At 45.0% G+C, this 25,884-nt stretch overlaps 1 protein-coding gene across 1 annotated transcript in view; it reads left to right on the forward strand.

Annotated features, from left to right (window-relative positions):
* Positions 1-22,767, forward strand: part of nrp2a (neuropilin 2a) — a 61,579-nt gene extending 38,812 nt beyond the window's left edge. Inside the window, exons 9-18 of the mRNA XM_063465984.1 lie at positions 273-448; positions 803-982; positions 1,077-1,221; positions 7,394-7,474; positions 7,703-7,807; positions 11,096-11,361; positions 12,873-12,969; positions 14,538-14,570; positions 19,569-19,619; positions 20,303-22,767. Coding sequence (XP_063322054.1) covers positions 273-448; positions 803-982; positions 1,077-1,221; positions 7,394-7,474; positions 7,703-7,807; positions 11,096-11,361; positions 12,873-12,969; positions 14,538-14,570; positions 19,569-19,619; positions 20,303-20,607 — 1,439 coding nt within the window. The 3' untranslated portion in view covers positions 20,608-22,767. The remainder of the gene's footprint in view (positions 1-272; positions 449-802; positions 983-1,076; positions 1,222-7,393; positions 7,475-7,702; positions 7,808-11,095; positions 11,362-12,872; positions 12,970-14,537; positions 14,571-19,568; positions 19,620-20,302) is intronic.
* Positions 22,768-25,884: the final 3,117 nt, after the last annotated feature.

The following is a 25,884-nucleotide window of genomic DNA, read 5'->3' on the forward strand; positions in this document are numbered from 1 at the left end:
TAATGGCAGCCTAATTGCATATTGAACATGAAGCAGTAGCACGGTGTTACACATCTTTTTTTTCTCTTCCCTCCATTCTCTTGTCTCTCACCTCATTTTTTCCTGTTTGTTCCAGTCTAAACTCTTAATGCTCAGTGGCCAGCAGTGTGATCCTGCGGCGAAGCCTAACAGCTCCCCGGTGGGAAAATGTGTACCAGCACAGCGTTAGGTGGTCTCTTCTTCCAAGGAAACGGCTAAAGAAGTCTCTAACCCTCTCTGCCTTTCCTCTCCAGATGCTCCGTGTTCGGACCTGCAGGGGCTGATGTCCGGCCTGCTCCCCGATGCCCAGATCTCAACCTCCTCCAGCAGGGACGTGGTGTGGAATCCCGGGAGCACCCGTCTCGTGGCCAGCCGCTCCGGCTGGTTCCCTGCTCCTGCGCAGCCACTAGCTGGAGAGGAGTGGCTGCAGGTAGACTTTGCATTTATTGTGCCTTACTTTAAAGCAATGATGTTAGTATACACCTTTACCTTCTAGTTAAGTTAAAACGCAGTCACAGAGCACAGCTGCCATAAAAACATAAGCATTGTTCTTATGCATAAGTTTCCCCCCCAAAAAATGGCTGCCAGTTTCTTCCTGTTAAAAGGGAGTTTTTCCTTTCCACTGTTGCCAAGTGCTTGCTCATAGTGTGATTGTTGGGTTTTCTCTCTATAACTGTCTTTATCGCACGATATAAAACGCATTGAGGTGTCTGTTGTTGTGATTTGGTGCTATATGAATAAAACTGAACTGAATTGAATTAAATTATAAATCTAAACTCTACAGGTGGACCTGGGTTTAGCCAAGACAGTGCGCGGAGTCATCACCCAGGGAGCGAGGGGAGGAGACGCAGGAAGTGGAGCGGCCACAGATAACCGGGCATTTGTCAGGAAGTACAAAGTGGCACACAGCCTGAATGGGAAAGACTGGAATTTCATCATGGACAGCAAGACTAGCTTACCAAAGGTGGGTCAGGGGAGGCAGGCAGATGAAGAGCGGTGCTTTTGTGTGTTTTTTTTACCAGTTCAGTAACCACTGCAGTGTTGTTTTTTTTATGCAGATCTTTGAGGGGAACACACACTATGACACCCCAGAGCTCCGGCATTTCGAGGAGACGGTGGCCCAGTATATCCGGCTCTATCCAGAGCGGTGGTCTCCGGCAGGCATTGGGATGAGAGTGGAGATTCTGGGCTGTGACCTTCCAGGTAGGACGCTCGGCCGTGATCTGTTTGACACAGGATCATTTTATATACATATATGATAATTTGCTGCCTACAGTATTCCAGGCTGAATTATTTGCCTTGCGCTGTAATAAACTCTAACCAGAAGTGAATGGACCTTGAGGAAGGTGGCTCACTAGAAAAGCGAGCCTCACATTAGATATGCATGAGAGTCATTAGAGAATGCCAGAGGTGAAAAGAGACACCCCGTGTGAGCTGAGAAAGGGAAACTGATAGCACCCTTGAAAAGTAATTATTTCTGATTTATTTCTGATATTATTACACCGGGCTTTGTGTTAGGTTGTCTTTAAGTATCCACAAGCACCGTGAGTGGCAGGGAGTGGACAGAGCTTGGTTTAAATGAATGCATCCCCAGAGAGAGAAAGAGACTATTTATCAGTTCACTCTCCAGCGTGGTCTGTTATCCAGATGTGAAAGTGCTGTCGGATCATACGCGCTATCACCAGCACTCACGCACATATGGACCTTCACTGTTTACCACTCCCTCTGTGCCTGAAAAGGACGACTGGGCAGTATAGCTCAACATTTACAACAGCGCTTAAACATGAGTACATATGCATGTTTTGACACACGTTTACCCCACGCGCCACAGGAAACGAGAAAAGTCTTCATGCATGTTCTCTAGACGCCTAGCATTCACACGTACTTTATTACACAAGCATGTCAAGCTATGCTTTCATTAGGGCGATTTATGTGCGTCTGTGCACTCCCACAAGACCTGATGAAGAGCACAGTTGAAGAGCGATTGTCATTATCACCTCTACTGCACGTCCAGATAGCTAACACACACAAAGTAACCACAGAGTCTACAATATAAATGTAAATGTGCACAGGTCTGTTTGCATGTGCCTCGTTGTGCAAAGATGCAGCACCCATATTTTCAATCCATCATTATGTACGGTTAAAAAAAAAATTAACAGAGGGAAGTCCCATGCAGTTTATGATTGCTGCTTAAGGCTTGCTGCTCTAAACACCTGGTCCCTGGTCATTTTATCCTCCCCTGGAGCTCCTCCAGAGCACAGGAAACAATGTGTTTTACATTAGCTGCTGCCTGATGATTGACATGTGGAAAGCAGAGTACAGAAACCAATGAACACTAAACACCAACTTAAAAAATGGGAACAAAATGAAAAAGTATTTTAGGCTTTACCGCTTGACAGAGTTGACTTTCTGCAGATGGAGTGGAGAGTTCGGGGGAAACGTGACACACAGTACTATTGTTAAGGGTCACACATTGTTCACAGACCACCAAAACTCAGCAGGGATGACGGACTACCGCTGACATCCCGTAAATCATTCACTTCCCCGTCCCCTCTGATTTTTCAGTCGTTCTCTCCAGTCTTCAGCGATGTTCTCGGTTTACTTTTCACCTTATTGTGATTTAAAGTAAGAGGATGAAATTTATCCCCAAATCATCCCCAGCGCACTAAAGCACAATAAGAGCTCTCTCTCCTTATTCCTCCACATGGTTGCAGTTGTTTCGTTCCCACCCCGAGGCCCAGTGCGTGGGTCTAAAAATGTTTTTGTCCTTTTTTTTCTTTCTTCGTTTCCATGCCTCCTCTCTTTTCGTCTCCTCCCCTCTGTTACTCATCACTCGCACCTCTTTTCCACGCTCGCTGCTGTTGGTCCTGACTCCTTCAGTTTCCTGCTCCTCCCCCCCACTGTTGCCACACAATTGACTTGCACACAGATCCTCTACAGTGACTTTTTTTTTTTACTGTACGTACTCCCAGAATGAAAAATTTATGAGCTCAGGGATGAAATTTTAGAGGGGAAAAAAATCCAGGTAGGCTCATTTCAGTCTTGGGAGCACTGAAAAGTAGAGCTCGCACATGCTCACGCACACACACCTCAAGCTGTCTGTCCTCCCTCCATAATTCGAGTAAACACAGTAGAGCTAGCTTTCAAATGATGATCGCTCTGAACCATTTTTCTCAGTTCGGTCCTATATCATTCCGCCTTTGGAGTAAGCGCATTATCCCAGTGTTTTCACAGCATCCCAGCCTCTGGAATTTTGGCTTCTTTGTTGTTTGTGCTCTTGCATTATTCATGTCATAAGGGAACCCGCCTCCCGTTTGGGGGAGAAAAAAGCAATAACCCTTAACTTAAATGATTAAGTTTTTAAGGTGAAGGCTTGATTTAGCATTAGAGTCCCGCAAGTAGCGATTAGGGCAACTCTCCAGGAAATTAATGCAATCTTTGAAGTGATGGTGTGTGCGTCTGTGTGTGTGAGGGTGAACCCTGATCTGAGCACTTAACCCCACCCGGCAAAATATCAAATAATGGCTACTTGTCTATCCCATTGTGTTCTTTTGGGGTGTATGCATATCTGCGTGCATGCATCCATCACTCTGTGTGTGTTTGAGTGTGTGCGCGTGTGCACTCAGTACTGCCAGGGAAAGATTTACAGAAAAGCTTTCTACATAATTGAAGATTTTTTTCCTCTTCTCTGACATATTGCTGAGTCAGACTCTTTGGAAGTGAGCAATGTCTTTTTTTACAGGGCGGGTTGGCCCTCACGACCGTGTGTGTGTGTGTTTGGCGACTGCGTGTGCACTGAAAAGCAAGCCCGCAGAAGAATTTGTCTGTGAGCATGTGCATTCGCATATATGAGCGTGCATCTCGATTATCTATGTCAGCACTGCCCCACCCCCTTCCAGCCGCCTAGGGCCCCCGGTTCTAAGTGTTGGTATCTCATCCCGCGCATGATGATGACTTGCATCATCACCTGCAGCAGCAGACACATTATGTAAGACAACACTCTGCTGCAGAGGGACTGTTCCTGCATTTCAAGGCTCCCTCTCTGTGTGCAACAAACCCGCGTGCTGCAGCTCTCGCGACACCGTCCTCGCACGCATCAAGGACAGGACTCGGGGCATGGTAGGCAGGTCACATACGTTAACACACATTACCTCCCCCTCGCCTCGTACAAACATACACACCCTGCAAACAGCGCGCAAGTCAGTGCCATTCCCATCGCCCCCCAAACACTCCTGTCACACCCTGGAAAGGTCAGCACATTTACACTGTGACAAGGCCTGACCTTTGAAAGCATAGAGTACTCAGGAGCTGGGCAGAATCTTAATGGACTCGACTGCGCGCTCTCTGCTTGTGTGTGTGTTTAGCTGCGGCGCGCGCTCAGGTAATGTGTAGATGGTTTATTTTAACGCCCGCTCCTGAGACTTAACTAGAGGACCCAAAAGGTCAGAATGGAATAAAAAGGCAAACACACACACACAAAAAGCAAAAGACGGCGAGAAGAGCGAACACAAGAGGAGGAATAAAGAGGAGATGCTGAACAAGACGTGGTGGCCCATTTGAAAGTCGGGTGGGTGGAAGAGAGGTAGGAGGGTAGAGTTGCTTTCCATGCTTTTGCTTCCCAGTGGACCGGCAGCGATAAGAGTCTAATTAGGTAGTTAATAGCTGGCATAAAGGACGTGACATTAACGCTGGGTTAATGTCAGAAGCAGTCGCCAGCTGTGGCCAGCCTTTTCATCTCTGCCATTTCTCCAGCTGTGGCGCCGTTGCGCTCGTTTCCGCGGGAAGTTCTTTTAAGCAGATCAATTGCGTATCACGGTGTGTTTGTTGCCCTCATTGCTTTTTTCGCAGCCTTTAAATGATAATGGTAGCCTCACAGAAGGAGGAACCTTGACAGCAGGAGGCCTCTAGTACTGCCACTAACAGGCGTTAGACATGCTTAATCCATGTCACGCTTTTTTCCTTTTTAGATACTCGTGTGTGTCTGTTCAACCTCCCGTCTCACACACGATCATCAAGCATCCAAGTCTTGGAGTTGTTTAGATGGACTAAATAAGAATAAGGCAGAGGAAAATTAAATATAATGGGCTTGAGAGTGCACTTAGCCTTTTTTTTAGGAGTCACCGTCGTCAAATGTCTGCAATATGTTTGAATCTATTTGAAGAAAAGAGACAAACAGAAAGAAAAACAAGTTGGCTGACTAAATGTAAATGTGGGAAAACACCTGCATTTTTTATTTTTTTATTATACATCTGGATCTTTGGCTGACCCAAACTTCTGCGTAAATTCCCACAGCTCACCAGGGTCAGCCCATCTGCTCTTAATAACTACGCTTTTATTTTTTCTTCCTACCACTTCACATTCCAGCTGCAGCCTGCTCAACATGTGTGTGTGTTTGTGCATGTGACATCTTTTAATGAGCAAACTGCTGGATTATTTATGCCTCTGTGTGTTGTTTGTCTTTCTTTTTGATATATGCGAGATTTAGTTGACGTTAATGGAGGACCGAAAATCATACATTTCACTTTGTGTTTGTTCTCCCTCCTTCCAAGCGCGCATGAGTTATGGAGTGAAGAAGGCCCTCGAATGCACACAGTCAAACACGCACAACAGTTCACACAGACAGCAGAGTGGGTGATGGAGTGTGTGTGTCTGTGTGTGTGTGTGCGCTTTTAGACCCTTCTTGACAGCGAGAGAGTGGTCCCAGAGTGCGATCATCCCGTCCGAGGTCGAGGGGAGTTTGTTAGACAGAGCCATCCATCAGCCTTAGCACCAGCCTGTTGTGTGTGTGTGTATTAACATGTGGACATGTGTGCCTGTTCATTTGTGCATCTGCATATCCGAGCCAGTATGTATGGTAGACAGATTCTGACGCCTGAGTTCCCAGACACAACATGACAAGGGCTCTCTTGGGTTTTCTGTGCCTTCCTCTGACAGGAGACATGAAGTAGTACAGTGAGGCGGTTTCAGTACCACGTGTGTCAATTCAGCCACGTACGATTCGTAGGCACGTTCTTTATGTGCTGAGTTATGATAAAATAATGATAAGGTCATTAACTCAAGCAGCAGCGTTACTGCATTGTCCTGTTAAAGGTGCATGCTAACGGAGACCTTAGCTGTTTTAGCGTAACAAAAATCAACATTCATAAAACAATAAGTCAAATTTTCCTGCTTCATCTGAGTGACTCTTTTTTGTTTGCTTGGATCAAACAAACTTGTTATTTTGTGTTTCTAATGAGCCAAGTTCACTGTTTCTGTTCTTTGTGCTAATAGATGTTGCTAGCTTACTTTGCTATCGCCCATTTTTGAAGCCTTTGAGCAATTTTTTCATCACCCTAGGTACGAAACACACTAAATTAAAAAAACCCCTTACTTACTTTCTTAGTTACTGCGATGACCCAAACTACGTCTTCTTATTCCACATTCTTGTTGTCTGCTCTTCTGCGCCATTTTCTAGACTTTTTATAGCAGCTTATATCAAGAACTCGATCGCTAATCAGCAGCCGCTCGGCTGCACTGGCAAGACTTTAAAATTTGTGCTGACAGTAAAAAGCATAATGAACATCCACAAACTAAATAAACATAATATAGGCACACGTAATGTCAACAACACATTGATTGCAGTCGCAAGATCAGTACCCGATTGAACTTTGAATCGTGAGATTTGAATAAAATATTTGTATAAACCACATAGGTGCCGGCACTCTCAGTGGCCTAGGTAATGTTGACGCAAAGTTTTATCAAGATTGTTCCATTCGTCTAGGAGGAGTTAGGAATCAAACATACATATGCTACTATCATTATATATGATGATGTAAGGGGTGGTTCTGATAGCTACCCCCTAAAAGATGCTCTTCATTATTGTGTATTTTACTCTTAAATAAGACCATGATTTGCAAAATGAGCATCATGTTCTAATGAAGAAGATATAAAAGTAGTGACTGAGGGCAAAAACTCCTCTGCTGTATTAAATCAAGTGAGAAGAGGGGTCATTTTCCCATAGCCGTCTATATAATCTCACTCCTTTCTGACCCCCTGCTGAGTGTCAAGAAGACTCCATGACCTGAATGGCTTTCACTTTTTACACCTTTATCTTTTGTATAGTCTATGATCTATAGAGGCACAATGGAGAGTTATTATTAAAGACTTCATTTCCGTCTTGTTGTTTTTTTGCCTTTGTGAGTTTATCATTTCCTCTTTCCCGTTTGTATTTCCTGGCCCTCCCTAATTTGCAGCTCCCAAAGGACATATCGCCACATAAATAATGTCTTTAACAAACAGCAGTTCATTTTGCTGCCCTCTTTACAGTAATACATTGTCTGAAGTTGGCTTTAAGGGGCCACCTTTGACCCAAGTTTCATTATGTTTGCTCCTGCAGAAACCTCAACCCCAGCAGGCACCACCACACCCACGCTGCCAGCTGACGTCGAAACCACCACGGTCCCTGTCACGACTACAGGTGAGACAGGTGTTTAACATGAAAGAGCCAAAAAATGCTGGATTAATAGCGTCATTAGGAAGCTGTAATAAGAAAGATGAAAGGCCTGAGAAAGCGCTGCATGACATTATGTAGATCAGCTGCGAATGCTCCTGTATCTGAAATGACTTTGATTTCTCACGCCTATCTGCCCTTTGGCTCTTGTTCTTACGCTGCCTTTTTCTCCCTGGCTGCTCTCCACCTCTACAGCAGCCACCTCTCCCCCATCAGACGCCGTGTGTGAGTTCGACCACGGCCTGTGTGGGTGGATGCACGACCCCAACGCCCCGCTGCTCTGGTCCCTGCACAGCAACGGTGAGTCTCCTTAACAGAAATGTGAATATTTGGTCCGACTCCCTCAGTGTTTTCCCTCTGCACAGCATGCATTTAATAGATCTGAAGTTATGTCCGGATGGATTTACAGAACAGTGCAGTTAGCAGCTCAGGTTCACTACGGGAACCCCATTTTCTTTTCTTTTTTCCTTTTTTTTTTACTGTGGGGTATCAGCTTTTATGTATGCAGCTGCAAGCAGACTTCTATTTGGGTGCAGAAATTGCACAAGCATGCCGTTTATTCCATCAACTTCCTTGGGTCTAGACAAGACTGCATTTTCTATAATTAAATGGAGTCATTCTCCTTCTGAATCTTCATTGAGTCCCCCCTTTTTCAATTTGATTAAAATAATTCCTTAAATTGAAACCAGTCTAATTTGTCAGCGACGTCGTGTGCCAGCCACGCCGCTCTTTCCGAGTGAATGAGAATGAAAATGAACTGAGGGAATCAGAGGGAAAACAGCCTCCACGGAAAGCGCACACAGCCTCGCATGTGACATGCAGCGGCTCACCTCTGCGTGTCAGAATGAAGTCTCGGCAGGAAGGGGTTAAGACCGAGCCGCTCCAATTAAGTTCAGAGCAGGAGATTCCAAAGACGAGCGGTTATCCCCAGCCGTCCTTTACTGCCCCGCAATTACCTCAGGCACGTCCCACATGATGCTGTGTAGACTTCCATTTACTTAGGCATTCCTTGAAGAAATAATTATTCATTTTCCTCTTACGCATACCCACAGATCAAAAGTCCAGCATTTGGCAGGTTGTTAAAAGGTACAGAAGAGGTTTCCTGCTGGGTTTCTTTTTTTTGCACTATTTATAATTTTTCAGGGTAAGGGATCGTTATCCCAAGATTGTTTTAAAATTCATTGGTCTCGAGCAAGTCTCCATGAAAGATTTAGCATTTCTGCAGCTGGAGAAAATTAAACAAGAGGTCCAGTCTCCCTCCCCTTACACACACACCCAACCTGCTTTAGTGATGTCACCTTGGTCATGTTCAGGAGGACAGCAGATCTCGTGGCAAAAAGGAGGAATTTTTCTTGAAGCGTGACCTCTTCAGGTCATAAAAAATCTATGGATTTGGGGGGGGGGGGACTTCAAAGCGGCTTCTTTCATTAGACAGGCCGTGGTGGCTTTCATGCCTGAAGTATCATTTCCAGCCATTTTGACACGCCGTGCGAGCCTTTGATTTTCCCACGGGGGTCAAAGGTCACGATATCCCAGCCAGCCTGCAGGATCTTTATTTCGCCCCTATCAAATCACTGTTGTAATCCTCTACAGAATTCCCTCACCTCTCCCAGAAACCACAAACTCATCACCTCTTGACCTCACACCTGACACCAGTCATAGTAACAGTAATAACACACAATCCTAGAAATAGCCACCATCTACTCTAATACTAAATCAGACTTCCTAGTTTATCATGCTAGTACCAGTGTGATAAACTGGGCTTTGTAGACTGAATCATTGTTTTCCTCATGCCAGCAGCAGACCACTGTGAAATAGATTAATAATGCTCTCTTTTTGCTGTGTCCGGCGTGGCAGCCTCGATTATGAGGCGTCTGCTGAACAAGAGGCACAACAATGGAGGGGGGGGCAACAGACTCCGCTTCAATGCGAGGCGATGAGGATGGAGGAAGCTTTGGTGCGCACATTGAAATAAGTCATAAAACGCCTCCTGGAGACCTGATTGTACATCCTCTCCAGTTGTACATATATATGTCTATATATATATATATATATATATATATATATATATATATATATTTCCTACAGTGACACATACACATTCATTCAAAGCTGCAGAGGGCCAAGGGACACACTGTCACACGCTGTCTTAGGTGTCACACACAGGCGACTCTGGGCGTATGGCGGGCAGAGGGGAGCTGTCAACTAGGAGGAAGATTTATCCCCCCCAGATACTTCCAGTGTGATCTGCTGGACACACGGAGCAAAAAAGGGCTCACTCACTTAGTCACTCAGCAAACCTGAGTGCGGTGGCAGTGGATGCTACTGCACGCCGATTGAAACTGGACAGAAATAACTGTAAAAACTGTAAAAAAAAAAAAAAGAAAAAAAAAAGAAAAAAAAAAGAAATAACTGTATGCTTTCTTACTCTTGTGGTAGTTTTTCTCTCGCCTATAAAACAGAAAGGCACTTAATTGCAGGCACCAACACACACAGACACACACAGTTGTTCTTGATAAAGCAGGTGATTTGATCTGCAGATTGTTGATATTGGACTCTTTCCCACCGGGCCCACTTAAGAAATTCCTCAGCAGACACCTCACCGAGTCGCTCTCTCACACGTACGCGGGCATGCACAATGCAATCTGTGCTTCTCGTTCACACAGGCAGTCACTCATACATGCGGTCTCTCACAATGGAATTCGTGTCGCTTTCCAATTTGCAAACTAAACATCCTCTGGTGTAAACAAGTGGAGGGGGATGCATTTCTGTTGGACTTTTCCGTTGGTTAAGTCATTTACCTGAAAGGGAATGAAGAAAAAAACGCCTCAAGGGTCTTGGCTGGAGTTCTGCTAGCACTCGGTGTATGAACGACGCTCTCAGTGGACCTATTCTTCTCTGTGTTTATATTTGTCACATCCCTATTGTTTGGTATGACTATTGTGCTGTGGTGATCCCATTCCTGTTAGCAACTGGTGATTAGTGTCTCGGTTTTTTTTTTTTGAATAGTCATGTTGGAAATGTCTAACCGTGTGAAAAGCCATAATGTACATGTGTGCATGTCTATATATGTGTCTAAGTCATGATTAACGACGATAATTCTCTCACTGTACGCACACGTGATTCCTTTGTGTACGCGCTCCGTGTTTGCCGCACAGTCTAACTGCAGCAACATCCATTTACAGTGAATATCAAAAGTCTACACAACCATTCATTTTCTCATTTTTTTATTGCCTCGAGGCCTGAATGAAAATCCATTAAATCAGACTTCTGTTTATTTATTTTTTTCATTTTCATTTGACTGCAGTAACCAGCGAACTCAAGGTTAAAACAAAACCCCGCTCACTTTCGGTAATGTGGAGAGAATGCAGAAAGGGCTCAGTTTCACATTTTTGCTGTGAAATTCACCAAAGTCAACAATTTTTATTTTTGTTCCTGACGGTATCAGATTTGGGATAAATGCAACACGTCTATTCACAGAACAGGAATGTGCATGTGGCAACTTTTATATCGCATTTTGGTCGGGCTACACATTCCGAGTTAGAGAAATTCATGTTCTATCTTTTCTCATATCTCTTTCCCTTCCAGAGCTCAACAGCTATCTGTACATAGACGCAAGCCTAAAGACTGAGCAGCAGCGAGCTCGGCTCTTGAGCCCCGTGTTGACCGCCGACACTGGGCCCCTGTGTCTAGTCTTCTCTTACCAGATATCGGGGGAGGCCCAGGGCCACCTCAGGGTCCTGGTACAGGACGCCCACTTTGAAGAGACGGTCCTGTGGACACTAACAGACGATCAGGGCCCCGTCTGGAAGGAGGGTCGGACCATACTACCTCGATCTCCTAAAAGCGTCCAGGTAGTGGTTAAACTCTGTGTGCTCATAAAATAAATACTTAAAAAGAAGGCAAATGGGAGATGAAAGAATCAAGCTTCTTACCAGTATTATTGAGTTATATATGAATCAGGCTTTGTAATCTTGAGTTAGACATTTTTATTACATGCTACCCAGAAAGGGAAAACATTTCTGTTGTAGTTTTATTAGAGTAGGCTGTTAATATTTTCAATCTTAAATACCCCCAAAGCTACATTATATGCACTCACCACCACCTAAATGTCAAAATCTGTTAACTTGAACTTATTTTAAACTTCCAGGCAGGCTCTTAGCCATTTCATTCAGCGTAACAGCCATGTTTAGACTTCAGCTTCAGCTGTTTAACCAAGATTTTTAGCTTAAGTGTTCAAACATTTATCCACAACTTTTATCTGCTACTCTAGTTACAGTTCCCCATCATGCTTAATCATCATGTTTAGCTAACAGTAATCTCTATGTATCCCAAGAAATTCTAACATATTATTCATAACTTTGCTAGCTATTTCAGCTCTATTGCCAGTGTTTTTAGCTAACAAGTTTTAGCTAACATTTTCACAAACCATTTCAACAGATTAGCCATAACTTAGACAACAATTTCTACTGTACTTAATATTTTTAGCTAGCATACAATTTTTTTAAAAAACTTTTCGACCGTTAGTGATCGCACCCATTTATTTTGGTGGTAGATTTTTTTTTGTACTGCTTAGCTGCTAATTGTTGTTTTACTGTTAAAAGTTTTTCCTAAATCTGCTAAAGTTTACTTACTTGGGTACGGACTTAGCTTACCAGGTTTAGCATGTGACCCATGTGCTCTAAAGCTATTCCAGAGTTTTAAGTCTGTCTTGAGGACGGTTCAGTTCCCAGTATACCCGGCCTGTTGGCCACATCATGCATTGCTATTATTTTTTATCACACAGCTGCTTCCATTCATGCTCGCCATGGTAGCCGCTGCAGTATTGTTCTCAGCTAAAGGTGTACACACCAGTAGCACAACACTCCATGTATAAAAGGGCCATGACTGTGTGTCTTCCCCTTGCTTCTTGTAGTTCAGCTGCCCATGTGACCCTTCTTCTAGAGCTAAAAGTACGCACTTGTACTTGTAGCAGAGCATGTGACAGTATCAGTTTTAAGCTCTGTGTCACTTTAGGCCACATTTGAAATAAAGTACGTTGTAGTGTCCTGGCTGTGGGACTGTTTGGAAGTTTGCTGTGCATTTGTCAGAGACATCACAAGCAGTTAATGTTCTCATAAAAAAGTAAGTGGGAGATGGTTGCAGAGCAGGGGAGGATGATTGCAAGTGTTGAGTGCAACTTTGAAATCGCAGGCACCATATTAAGTTTTTATCTTATTTCTCCTCCTCCTGCTGCTGTCCCCATTTTCAATGTGCCTCCACCCCCCCATCCTGTCACCGTCTTCCTCTTCCTCTCACTTCTTTTTCCTTCAACTTTTCCCTCCTCCTCTTCCTCTTCATCCTTCCTTTTTTTCGGCTGTGTTAGGTTGTGATGGAGGGTTACTTTGTGCACGGCACCAGAGGGCACATCTGGATAGACAACATCCACATCAGCTCGAGCACCCCACTGACGGAGTGTACACGTAAGTCGCACACATGCGTTTTTCTTTCTTTTTGCTTCTTCTTGCCAGAAATCTTTAAAGATAAACACACACACTCATGACACATTATCTCACCCTCCCATCAGTCTACTGCTCCCTACTACCTCCTCGACTTTCAGTCGTAAGGTCCTTGAGCAGTGACACACATGAAGTGAGAAACACCAGCACCACCACACACCAATCCTTCACTCGCCCTCCCATCCCAGTTTCAGAGGCAGCCTCTCCTCCAAAGAGCCCACCGAACACAGAGATGAAAGCAGAAAGAAGAGGGAGGGACAGCGTTTACTCCTCCACGAAAAAAGAAAGAAAGAAAAGAAACGAAGAATAGGAAAACTAGGCCATAAACGCCCCGTGGGCCCCAGCGATGCTAATCTATGTTTCATTAGATTTCTCTTCTCTTTCTCCCTCTATCTCTCCTGCGCTCCCTCCTCTGTCGTATTTGTAAACAGAGATTTTCCCGAGCCATCAAAGGGAATTACTAGACAGGCTGTTTCCCAAGCAAGTTTCTGGGTGCCTCGCGCGAGCCGAGCTCCAGCGTAGCCTCCCTAATCTAGCCTGAGCAGGGGCTTCGGAGAGGGTGTTAAACAGATCAGAGACCAAGCCGGCGGTTCAGAGCCAAAAACCTGCCGTCATCACTTCTGACTGACGTCCAGTGTGCTTTGGAGCCGGACCACATTGGGAACATGGTGGCGGGGGTGGGGTGGCAGAGTGTAACAGAGGGAAAGTGTGTGTGTGTGTCTATGTGTATGGCCAGTGTTTTTCTATGTGTTTGTGTTGAGTCATTTTTATATTTCTGTGTGTGTCATGCGAGTCCTGAGAGAGTCTAAGCAGCACAGCAGCTTGGAAGGCAAAGATGATAGCCCAGCCCCCCTCCTACTTCCCTGCTGCTGTTTTTCCTCCTTCCTCCCTTCCCTCTCCTCCTTTGCCACTCCCAGAGCATGCTGGGATGTTGCTTATCACCAAACACAGTTGAGTTTTTCACAGTACGTTGGCGTTCCCGCCAAAAGGCGCCAGTTCCCAAGTCGGACCCCCTGCTCCTTTACTCCCATTCTCTCTTTCTCACCCCAACCCCCAGTCACATTCACACACACACACCATGTACCACACACTGAGACACACACACACATCATTTCTCTGTGTTTGCATTCCAGGCAATCAAAGTGAAGGTTCTGCTCTGTGCATTCACAGCCCGCTCCAGTTTTACTGGACGCTGCAGATAAACAACTTGAAATGCGTGAACTTTGCAAATGCAGACACACACATACGCGCATAGCCTATACACTATACACTCCCGTCTCAAATTCCTGGCAACCACAATATACTCTGTTTGAAACAGCGTTCTAGCAGAGAATCACTGTAAATGCCATAATTCATGTGCGTTATCTGAGGAATTAACTTAAAATTTCCTCAGGAGGAGTTTGATAGTCTTGTGACATTTGCGTGACATTTGGCTGACTTTTTCTCTTATATTTAAAGTTGTCTAACAGCTGTCTCGCTCTCTCCCCCTCTCTCTCTGCTCCTGTCTCCCGCCCGCCTCTCTATCCTCACAGAACCCTTCGCGGCTTTTCCTCCCGAAAATCCAGGTGAGTCTGACTTTGGTGTGAAGTCACTTCTCCTGTAGCCTTGCTTCCTGCCCGTCGGTATGCACTAGCCTGGGTTTATTTTTTTGCTTGGTCTGAACCACTAAAAGAAAAACCAATTAGTCTAAATCACTCTTTTACACTGACAGCACAGAAGCCGAGTCCGCCACAGCTTTGTGATTCCAGACTTTTTAAAGCTGATTCGCCACATCACCGGCAGCATGTAGACGTCTCAAAATGAGTACTAATGGCAAATATTCACCAAACACCAAATTAATTTTGATCAAATTTTAATGAAGTTACAGGATAGATCGCTTCAGTAGCTCGTTGTTTTACCTTGTCAGTTTTAGCAGAAACAAAGGTTTGGTCTCAAAAGGAAAGACTGTACGTGCGAAGGAAGCCGAATCAGGCACGCCATAAGGAGTCATATTTGAAAAGGGCTACATATTCTCTGTTCTAGGCTTCCTGACACAGCCTGAAGGGTTTTAAATAACTGTCTGCCTCATGAAAAATATTTAGAGCATCCTAGGAGACCCTATGAGATTGATGTTAGTGTTTTGGCATCTCATAATGTCTTCCAATAAGATAAGAGCTAGGAGGCTTCAGTGCGAATGTGATGTGTGTGCATTTCTTCAGCTTTTCTACTCCTCTGACTTCACACACGCGCACACATATAGCACACGGTGTCTAACCCTTGACAAACACACACATTAATATCATCACACACACACCAGCATCCCCAGTGGAAAGCAATCAGATAGAGTGACTGAGCAGCATCGAGCATGGGTGTCTCTGTCTCCTCTCCCTAAGTCAGCTCTGCCTAATGAGTGTGTGCAGTGTGAAGTAGCAAGAGCACGCACCATTTCCCTCTGTAATTATGTGACACGGTCCAAAAATCAGGATGTATTCAGCCCCGCTTCATTTTCCCCTTAGTTCAGTGTGACATCCTACATACAGCTTCTCCACATCAGCTTTGGAAAGAACATGTGGGCTTCTTCTTCTTTTTTTAAGTTTTTCCACTCTGTCTACAAGGGTTTGTTTTAGTAGACTTGGATAGAGGAGTAGAGGCCTCTTGGAAGCCGGTTAGCTGGTTCTTACCAAAAATTTGAGAATTGGGTGGGGGAGGGGGAACTCAATCCAGGAGCAGCAGAAGAGTAGAGGATCTGTGGAGATGGTCTCCGAGGAGACAGCTCTTTGGCTTGAGAAGGAGAGGACTGGCCAGGATGCTGATGCATGACAGACAAAAAACACACAAAAAAGGAAAATGAAAAACCAAGAACAGAGAACAGGATAAATTATGTACTCAAAACAAAATCTGACAACTCGAGCCAGCTAAATAACAAATCCCGGTCCAATATGAGCTCAGAGAGTGAGAGAGAGCGCGAGCTCTGGAACGCTGGATACCCGTGTGATGTTCCCGCTGATCCTTGCATGGTTCTGAGATGATATCAAGGAGCTGTTTGTGACTTCCTATGCCAGTGTGAAACAGGAAGAGGAAGCTCCTTAAGTCAATGTGTGTGAGTGCTTTTATGACTAATTATTTTGGCTTTCGTTTCACACCAAGAAATCTCACTGGAGCTTTGTTTAAAAAAAAAAATAAAGATATAAAATAAATAAATCGCTTGCATTGCACTTGATTGGATCCAACTATTGGAGCGATTTCAAACCAAATCTCTTGACGATCTTGGTGTGAAAACTTGTCCTCCAAATGCAACCCAAGCTACGTGACAGAGATGGATGCATTTCTTTCTTTCTTTTCTGGCCTTGGAGATTTCTTTCTTTCTTTCTTTTTGCAACTGGCATGCTTGTGCATGCTCACACGAGGTGCACGCCTGCTGCTCGAACAGTGATGACCACTAGGGATAGAATCAGACGAATTCAGTGTTAAAAAGTGAAAAACAAGTGCCACTCCTCTCTTTTCCCGCTGGCCAATTATTCTGTATCTCTCCACCAGGGGGAGGCGTTCCTGTGCCTCCCTTGCCCATCCACTGGTATTACATTATGGCTGCCGGGGGTGCCCTCCTTCTCCTGGCAGCGGCCATCTTGGTCAGAGCCCTCTGTTGCTGTCGACAACACCTGGCCACCAAGAAGAGCCAGCTGTCTGTGGCCTATCACAGCTCTTCGCAGTGCTTCCAGTACTCTAACTGGTCCTCCAGTATGGCCACCCCAGGGGTGGAGCCGGTCCTGACGGTGAGGTTGGACAGCCGGGACCGACACCGTACCCTCTGCTAAAAGCGAAGCACTTATAAGCTGCACTGTATTCGTCAGAGGACGACGCCGGCCTGCGATGTCGATGGCAGTGAGAGTCGTGGCGCAGCAAGATCGACGAACCCTCACTTGCTTTAGTTTACAGCCCCCAGCGGTGATGATGACGACAAAGACGTTGTCCTAAATTGCTGAGTGATATTTTTTTTTTTTTTTTTTTGGCAAAGGAAACACTGTGGCCTCTCTCTCTCACACACGCACGCTCTCTAATGGATGTAGCTTCGGTTGCTGTTTTTCTTTCCCTGTTCCATTAAGGAGTTTTGCTGTTGACATTTCACACTATGCTGCTCCTGATGAGAGGACTGAAGTCTGAGTAAGTTATTTGTCCGAACAGCTTGATTCGGACCATTGAGTACCGTCTGGCTCCTCATAACCCCAACGGTCCTTCTGGAATGACCCCAACGTGGACACACACACAGGCATGTGAGGGGGAAGAGGACGGGGAGGGGATTTTGAGCTGGTTCCGCTGCAAGGAGCCAGCCAGAGCTGCCAAACCACGAGGCTAAAACAAGACCCTAGAGACACGAGGAACCCTGCAGTGCTGAGAGAGCGAGAGACGGGGGGGAGGGAGGGGGGGGGGGGGAACTGTGCTAGCTGTGGAAATGATCTGGCAAGGCCCAGAAAATGAAGCTCTTGGTATCTCTGTAATAACACAACAACAGGATAGTTGCAATATGAGTTGTGCCAATAGCGAGGGTGTTTGTAAAAGAACAGAAATGGGATGTGTGGAAGGGGGTGGGGGGGTGGGGGGGTCCATTGTTCTTTTCAACAAAGCATGTGCACATTTACAAAAAAAAAAACTCACAAAAATACAAAACAAAGGAATGCAAATCCATCATACTTAAAAAGTCCTGCATCGCAAACGGAGATAACCAGCTCCGTTTGATTGAACGTCTCATCTTTCTCTCGATAAAGGCATCAGTCAGTGATGGATGCGGCCGTCTTCAGTGTTTCAGTGTTTCATCTTGATTCTCTTGTGTAATAAAGCACGTTGTTCCACTCCCATTCATGCTTCATACCACCCACTCCAGTTGTTCTCCGTGTCTTTGAGCCGCCCAGATGAAAGCCGTGCCTGAGCCGAGCCTTGTCGTGTTTTCCAGTGTGAATATGTGCTTGTTGTTTTTAGGGTTGTAAATAGACACATCTGTCTGCCATCGCCGCTTCGGTCCTTGATTTACGCTCCTACAAATCCCACAATGCCGCCGGACCAGCTGGAAGCCATAAGCGAAGTGTTTTTGCCGTATGTGTTCATCCTTGAGAGGAATCCGAGATATTACAAAAACCAGAGCAGAGAGTTTCAGCCATTCAGGGTTGGGGTTTTTTTTCTATCTTCTTTTTTTCCTTTTTAGTGCCATTATTGGCCGGTGACATAAAATAAGACACAGCTAATGCACTTCTCGCTAATATTTAACACATATGGGCTCTAAAAGCCCATTTTTATCGTGTAATTGTCACCGAGATAGACACACTGGCGGCAATTTCTCTCTCATCAGTTGGTACAGAGGTGATGAGATTTGACACGAGCTCAATTTAACACCCTGGATTGAATGAAATTGAGGTCTTCACTCTGTAGCTTAACGGGGCGTGCTTTCCCTGGTTTGTCACTGCTGCAAAAATCCATCACCTACAAGCCCGCAGCTCAGCAGAAATGCACCTCAATTTGTTGTCACAATTTAGAAGCTGCACTTTTTTTTGGCATACTGTGCCCATGTGCTTTTAAATCAACTTGGGGGGAGGAGGGACCGGACACCCTACTCGAGCCATCTCAACACCATTATGCTTCCAAGCCTCTAATAGTCGTAATTAGTTAATGGACAGATAGCATTTATTAGGTCTGCGGTAAGCACTTTTCCCTCCCATCAACCGCACCTCGATCGCCCAATCCCCTGCCAACTACCAGTTGCCCTGGAAACAGTATTAATAATGCCGGTGGCCATCAGAGACCACCAGATCTAGACGTGTGCCTTGCCAAGCAGCTACTCCCACTCCTGACTGCTCGCCAAGAGCAAGCGAGCCCAAACACACACTCACATGTGTGGACACAAATGTGCACCACAAAGTTAAAAGAAAACCCATCTAAAGTAGAAGTACTCTCAGGCTATTGGGCTCGAATAAAGTGCTGGGAGGGAGGGCTTGCCACAATTCAGACACTCACATCCACGTCAATTTTCAGTTCACACCACCTGGCAGATCTGTTAGTTTCACACAAAGCACTGTCACGAGCAACTGCTGACATTTTGTCTCCATTATTTTTCTTTTCTTTGATGATCTAATGCACCGGTCGAACAGTAATGATGATTTCAGCAGCGATAATGACAGGAATTGTTAATGATTTGATGACATGTTTGCATTGTTATTCACACTGAATGAGCAGTCTTACACCATTGATATACCATGTGATGACTGTGTGTTTGACAGGAATGTATCTTAATGATCTTTATTATTAATAAAGTCATATTTTTCTATTTATAAGTGTGTGTATGAGTATGAGTGTGTAATATCAAAATTAGCAGCAAATATAAAGCAGTTAACGGTACGCAAAGGGTTGCTGTTATTTCTGGTGATTGTGTAAAAAGACACTGAACTCGAGTTAGACACTTGGCGAGCATTTAAAGGAAACCTTGTAGAGGCAAATGCCGAGGCATGTTTTCGTTTATTTGTTGTAATTACAGCTAGAATTATGTGTAAATCGGATTGGTGTTTAAAGTCGGTGTGTCCTGTGCTTCTGTCTGATAGTTAAGGGACCCGGTGGCGATGGACGAATTTACGGTGGCCCGCTAGGTGGAGGTAAGACATGGAGCTCACACCAGTACCTTCTAATTTTCATCTTTTTGTCATTTCTATAAAGTACTTTTAAAAATTATAAAGAACATTTCTGTAAGGTATCTCCCTTGTGGCAGATGGCTATACCTGGTTCTGCTGGAGGTTTCTTCCTGTTAAAAGGGAGTTTTTCCTTCCCACTGTTGCCAAGTGCTTGCTCATATGGGGTCGTCCAATTCTAGAGGTTTTCTCTGAATTTTTGTAGGGTCCATACCTTACAATATAACGTGCCTTGAGGCAACTGTTGTTACTACTACATAAATGAAAATTGAATTGAATTACCTCTGTTCGGACTTTAGTTTCTGTTTGTAAACAAGTCTTCTACTCACAACAATTCATGACTTTAGTGACGTTTGATACAATCTTTTCTCTTTAGTAAGTCAAAAACATCACATAAGATAAGGTAGGGCCAGGAAGTCAAGTTTACCTGTAACTCCTGACAGATCACCTGATCTCATTAACAGCAGTTTACCTGTAATTGTAAAATCTCATATTTAAGTTGATTTTTCCAAGCCACTTTGCAACCCACCTCCCCATGTCATGTATATCATCATTAACTGTAGCAATCTCTACATTAATTCAATAACGATAACAGGTTTATACAATCACTCCTTGCCTGTCATCATACTAACCTCCCGTTTTTGTCACAGGTTTACAGTTCCCAGAGAGGAACACAGCATCACCGTCATCCGAGCCTCCAGTCACGCGTGTCTCAGAAAAGGACAACTCGTGGCTGTACACCCTTGACCCCATACTGGTCACAATCATCGTCATGAGCTCTCTGGGCGTCCTGCTCGGAGCGGTGTGCGCCGGCCTCCTGCTGTACTGCACCTGCTCCTACAGCGGCCTGTCGTCCCGCTCCTCCACCACCCTGGAGAACTACAACTTCGAACTCTACGACGGCCTCAAGCACAAGGTCAAACTCAACCAACAGCGCTGCTGCACCGAGGCGTGAGAAAGAAAAGGCGATTCGAAAAGGAAAAGGAAGATGGAAAGAAAGAGAGGGATGACAGTCACGCTGTGAAAACCTCCCGCTATCTTCTTCATTTTGCTTCAGTTCACTTTATTCCTCAGCAGCGCAGATCCCAGGACGCACAGGCAACGAGAAAGCCACTTTCGAGCTCAAACGAGAACTCGTTTTCCTGTTTCGGAAAGCATTGCACAGTCCAGTATTGGTAGTTTTATGGCAAAATGAACCACTGAGTAAAAAACTGATGGACTGTTCCGTTCTGGGCCTAAAAAGTAAATATCTACACATATCAAGTACAGATTCTTGGTCCACCAACAGAGAAATGTTTATAGATGCATCATAGATTTGTATGAGGTCTAGTTTTGAAAGTGGATACTGTAAACTACACAAACAGCGAGGCAGACACATCGTGTTGGAAAGGTGGTAGGTTAGAAACGTGCTTAGAAAGCGTCTTTTTTTTTTTGTTTTTTGGATCACGTGAGAACACAGTGGCCTAGAAGTTAGCTCCTTGGTGTGGACCGTTGGCTCCTTTGTTCTCTGCTACCTATCAGCCTCAGTTATCCTCTTAGTTCCTGACAGTCTGTGGTCTATTTAGTCACCGACGCCCCTCGAGTTTGTCTCACTGCTCAATCACTTTCTGTTTTAATGTTTTAGTTCTGGCCTGTGACCCAGTCTGTGACAGCAGATATGTTTTGTTTTTTGTTTTTTTAATGAAGCAAAGGAAGTGTGTGTGTGTGTGCGTGCGTGCGTGCGTGTGTGTGTGTGTGTTTGTGTGTGTGGGGAGGGGGGAGGGGGGCTTTTTAACACATTATTTTACTGGCAGAGACGTTCTTGTTAGATTTAGTTGTCGGAGACTGTTGTTGCCGGTTCCTGTCAAAGAGAAGGTCACGTTTACATTGCGGTTAATGGTAAAAGGTCAAGGAGCTTTGGTTGGTGCAACCTATGGATTGCTGGTAAGAGTGTGAAGCACTGTAGAAAGAGAAGGAAAGAGAGGCTATAAGAGACTATGACTGACAGCGCACTAAAAAAAAAATTCCCTGCCTCTCCCTCGAAGGGGCGATGTTCTCTCTTTCACGAGTACAAAACAAAAAAAAAAGCAAATGGGATCAAAAACAAATGCAGTCAGACACAGCTCTTCTCAATCGACTGACTGACTGTGTGCCCGGACACACAACAACGCCTTAAAAGCAAACTGTTGGTGGAAATGTTGAAAAAAGGAACGTTGAGGAGACATCGAGACCAGAGAGGAGGATCTCTCTCGCTCTCTTTTACACGTGGACCTCAAAAGCCATGATTTAAAGGACCTATCCCCTCTTTTTTCCCGCCACCCACCTCCCCCACCGACACACACCAACACCGGAACCCCCGTCTCACCTCAACTTACTGGCTAGTTGTGGCCTATTTTGTGATTAATTTTTTTGTGCGTGTGTTAATTTTTACTGTTGCAGCAAGGCGAGCATTTTTTTTTAAACAGTTTAAAAAGGTCTTGTCGCACATGCTTGGATTGGACTTGTAAGCCATGAGAAGAAGGGAGTGAAGGCCTTTAAAATTCCCCATCCACGGACACAAACATCCACGCACTTCCCTTGTATATACGGATGTATATACAGAACACAAATATGCGTCTTTCCTCTCTGAAAAACTCGAGAAACTTTGGACATGCGCGTGCACACCGAGAGTATGGCAGAATCTAGAAATTAAAGGGAACGATGGCTTCTCACACTCTCACACTCAGCATCACATCCCATCCACCCTTACTACGCTCGCTGTCTCTTTCTCTCTCTCCTCTGAGGCCCACATCTCTGGACCCCCACTGACTCTTTTCAAAGTGCCTTGGAGCCTCGGGGATCCAGCTTGCCTTTGGAGCCAGTATCGGATACAGTAAGTTGAGACTGCCAGCGACAGTCACAGCGCCCCCTTCTGCCCAGGAGGACCAAACGAAACAACACAGAAGGACAGGACCCCCCCACACACACACACAAACACACACACCCCTAACCCTTCGCACTGCTAGGACTGCTGTTGTTGTTTTAAAGGGGTCTTTGTACAGAAATGCTCTTTTTATGATTGTTATTATAATTATTGTAATGATTATTTAATAAAGGATTTATACCATAATGAATAAACTGATGATGATTTCTTTAACTCTGATGCGTTTTTACATTTTTTGTCGAACTCTTGGCATGAGCACCGGAATGCTCGTGGCCACAACTAGATGCTTCCTGTCCAATTACTTCCTGCAAACTCCCTCTCAGACTTGGAGCCAAAACTTTCACTTTTAATTGCAAAAGGAGTTCACACAAGGAGCAACACACACAAACTCATGTTCTTGCTCTCTATTTCTGCCACACACAAACACACACACATATAATACTGTGTTGTCAGCCTGCTACACTTGGCCTCTAATCTCCCCATGATGTCCCATTAGTCTGGACCTCTGGTGGCCCTCATTTAGGAGCTCCAACATCAAAGCTTTGAAGTGCCCGGTGTCTCAGCCACACACGCGCGCACACACACACAGACTCATACAGTACACATGCAATTACTTTGTTTCTCTTTTATACAGCTTGCTGAGGCTCCCACACACGGTTCCATTTATCTACATAAGCTTTCTTCACCTAAATGCAAGCCCTGTTAGCAAACGCAGCCCAGAGTTTCCGATCCAGAAGGAGATATGTTTGACTTATCTAGGCCTCGTGGGTGCGTGTCGTAAGGGAGCCAAAGTGGTCCAAATTTTATACAGGGGGCGGGGCAAACTTGGATAAATGAAAGTGCTGCTCCTGAAATGTGTTTTTCCCTTGTCCAAGCTCATTGCAGTCGCACCTTATTAATTACAGCAGTGCTTAATACAAGCTGGAGTTTTAAAAGAAATGGAGCCTGCAGCATGGGTAGGACATTATGAGCCATGCTAAGCATAACGAAAGGTGTTGTTGCTGCATGGTGGCAATGGCAGCGGCTGTTAGGATGCTCCGGTCCGTGACATAGCGGGCCAATTACCATCTCTGAAAGAAAAAAAACTACGAAAAAACAACCTCATAGACAATCCCCAGTCCGCTGGAGGAGTGCGATGCCATCTGCTCGCAGGTTTGATTGATCCCGGCAGAACAGTCACGACCACATCACACGAATGAATGCCGACAGGAAATTACCAAAGGAGCCAGATTGTCATTGTTCCGTGCTGCCTCTTGTTTTCACTACCAAATTATTCTTCATTTTTTCCCCCCTCTGAGTGTGTGTGTGTGTTACCCAAATGTTGTTCTTTTTTCTTTCTAAGTTTTTATCAGCCTGTAACGGCACACTGCAGGAGCCCTTTCCTTTAGCCGCCAGATCAGAGAGTTTTGTTGCCTCTGAAGCCCGAGCGGTCTTCAAAGGGAAAACGCTCTGGCGCCCTGTAAGTGGATAGGCCAGATTGAGAGAAGGGAGCCTATTTGAGGGTCGCGCTACAGGAAGTGACTCGAACACACAGCTAATTAATCTGGGGGATTATGCAAGAAGGGTGGAAAAGAGAAGGCAGAGTATTAGTCATCACAGTTGGGGAGGAAACTTTCTTTGGTCTTCTAACTTAGTTATTGTTCTCTTTACGTTGCCTAATGGAAGATTCTCATGATGGCCTAACTTTACGAGGCCCGTTTAAATCAGCTTTTTGGGGTCTTACATGCAGTTAATCCTATTAAACAGCTTTCGATTTACTCATCCAGGATATTAAGAGAACAGAATGTACCTTACCAAAAGTGATTCACACATCAAAAAACACACAACTCCTTCAGTGCGTGTCTGAAGAGGAACACCTGGAGACTAGACAGCATATCTCCTTCAACTGCATCCAAAGAGCTGTCACAAACTGCAGCAGCAATGCAGAGACACAAACGCACAAACGTACACGAATCAAAATTGACAACCTGCTCACATGTTTAGCTGCACTCGAACCACCACCACATGCTTAAATCCCAGTGGTCTTTCTGGGAGGGGGGCCCAGATAAATCTTCTCAAGCCTGCCAAGCAATTCAAAGCACCTATATGGGTCATTGCGGGGAGGGTGGATGAAGGCTAGATCGAGTGGGGGTGGGGGAGTGGGGGGGTTCGGTGGCAGTGTGCCTGCCAGTGATGCCAGACCCAGTGACAACAAATGCCAAAGTCTTGTACAAACAGCAGGCAGACCATCATTTTCCTTCCTCTGTGACATTATCATCTGCCCGCCTCCAGAGGATGCTGCTTCCGAAAACAAATACATGGAGGAAATGATTGGGGTGGAAAAGGCTCCTTTCAGAGGTCCAAACTAGGCCAGCAGTCCTATCATTGTGAGGCAGAAAGGAGGAAATTAACTTGATTAAAAAAAAGATATCGAGTGTCATTTGAGGCAGTTTTGAGGCCTCTTGACAAGGGAACGCATCACTGATGGTCTGGTTTTAGGTTTTGTTTTCGCTTGTATGTTCCTCCCACTAGACTAAAGCTAATGCCTCGAGCCGCCTTTGCTCAGCAGTAACATTTTGGTTCAGATTTGATTTCCCAGAAGTATCACAGCTCTGCTATATCCCCCATCATCAGATCTGAGCCACTCGCACTGTATCGCGCTATTAAGACACTCAGGCATTTCCACATAACTGAACTTTTGTTGTGGACTCGCAACATGACCAGCGGTCCTGTGTGGCAGGCCACCTGTTCTCTCCACTTGAGGCTGGTGTGTTTACAGTCACAGTTGCCCTATATAGCCCGGGAAACTTGTTATCGGGCACGGTGGGAGGCCTCTCGCAGTCAGCCCTAACCATCTGTCTGGAGTGTTGTTGGTTGAGCTTGATTGAAGGTGTTGCACTTCAAGTGCTTGACATCAGATGCCAGTGGGATTATTCCTTGAGGAGAAATGTTATTCACTGTTTTAACCACTGTTTTGTTTGATCAAATGCTTAAAAACAAGCAGAAAGTTCCAGGGCTGAAAAATAAGACTCGCAAATGGCCACATGAGGGTGACTCCAAAGGCAAGTTGATGCCCTATGGACTCTAATGTTGCCATAACCAGCTTTACAGATGAAATACACGTTTACTGACTGGTGCATAAAATACTTTGATCTCTATTTCTGATGTTCCTCTTCATAACAGCTGTAGAGAGGGTATTAACCCTTACAGTTTTACATTATTAGCTCTGTGAGTGAGGTAGGTTACTTTGGTCACTTAGACCAAAAACTGTAACCTAGGTTTCACCTATGAACTGTAAATAAAAGATGGACCCAACACATTGATTGTGTGGATTTTGTATTAAGAAGCCTC

This window comes from Pelmatolapia mariae, linkage group LG23, assembly GCF_036321145.2.
Source record: "Pelmatolapia mariae isolate MD_Pm_ZW linkage group LG23, Pm_UMD_F_2, whole genome shotgun sequence".
NCBI lineage: Eukaryota > Metazoa > Chordata > Actinopteri > Cichliformes > Cichlidae > Pelmatolapia > Pelmatolapia mariae.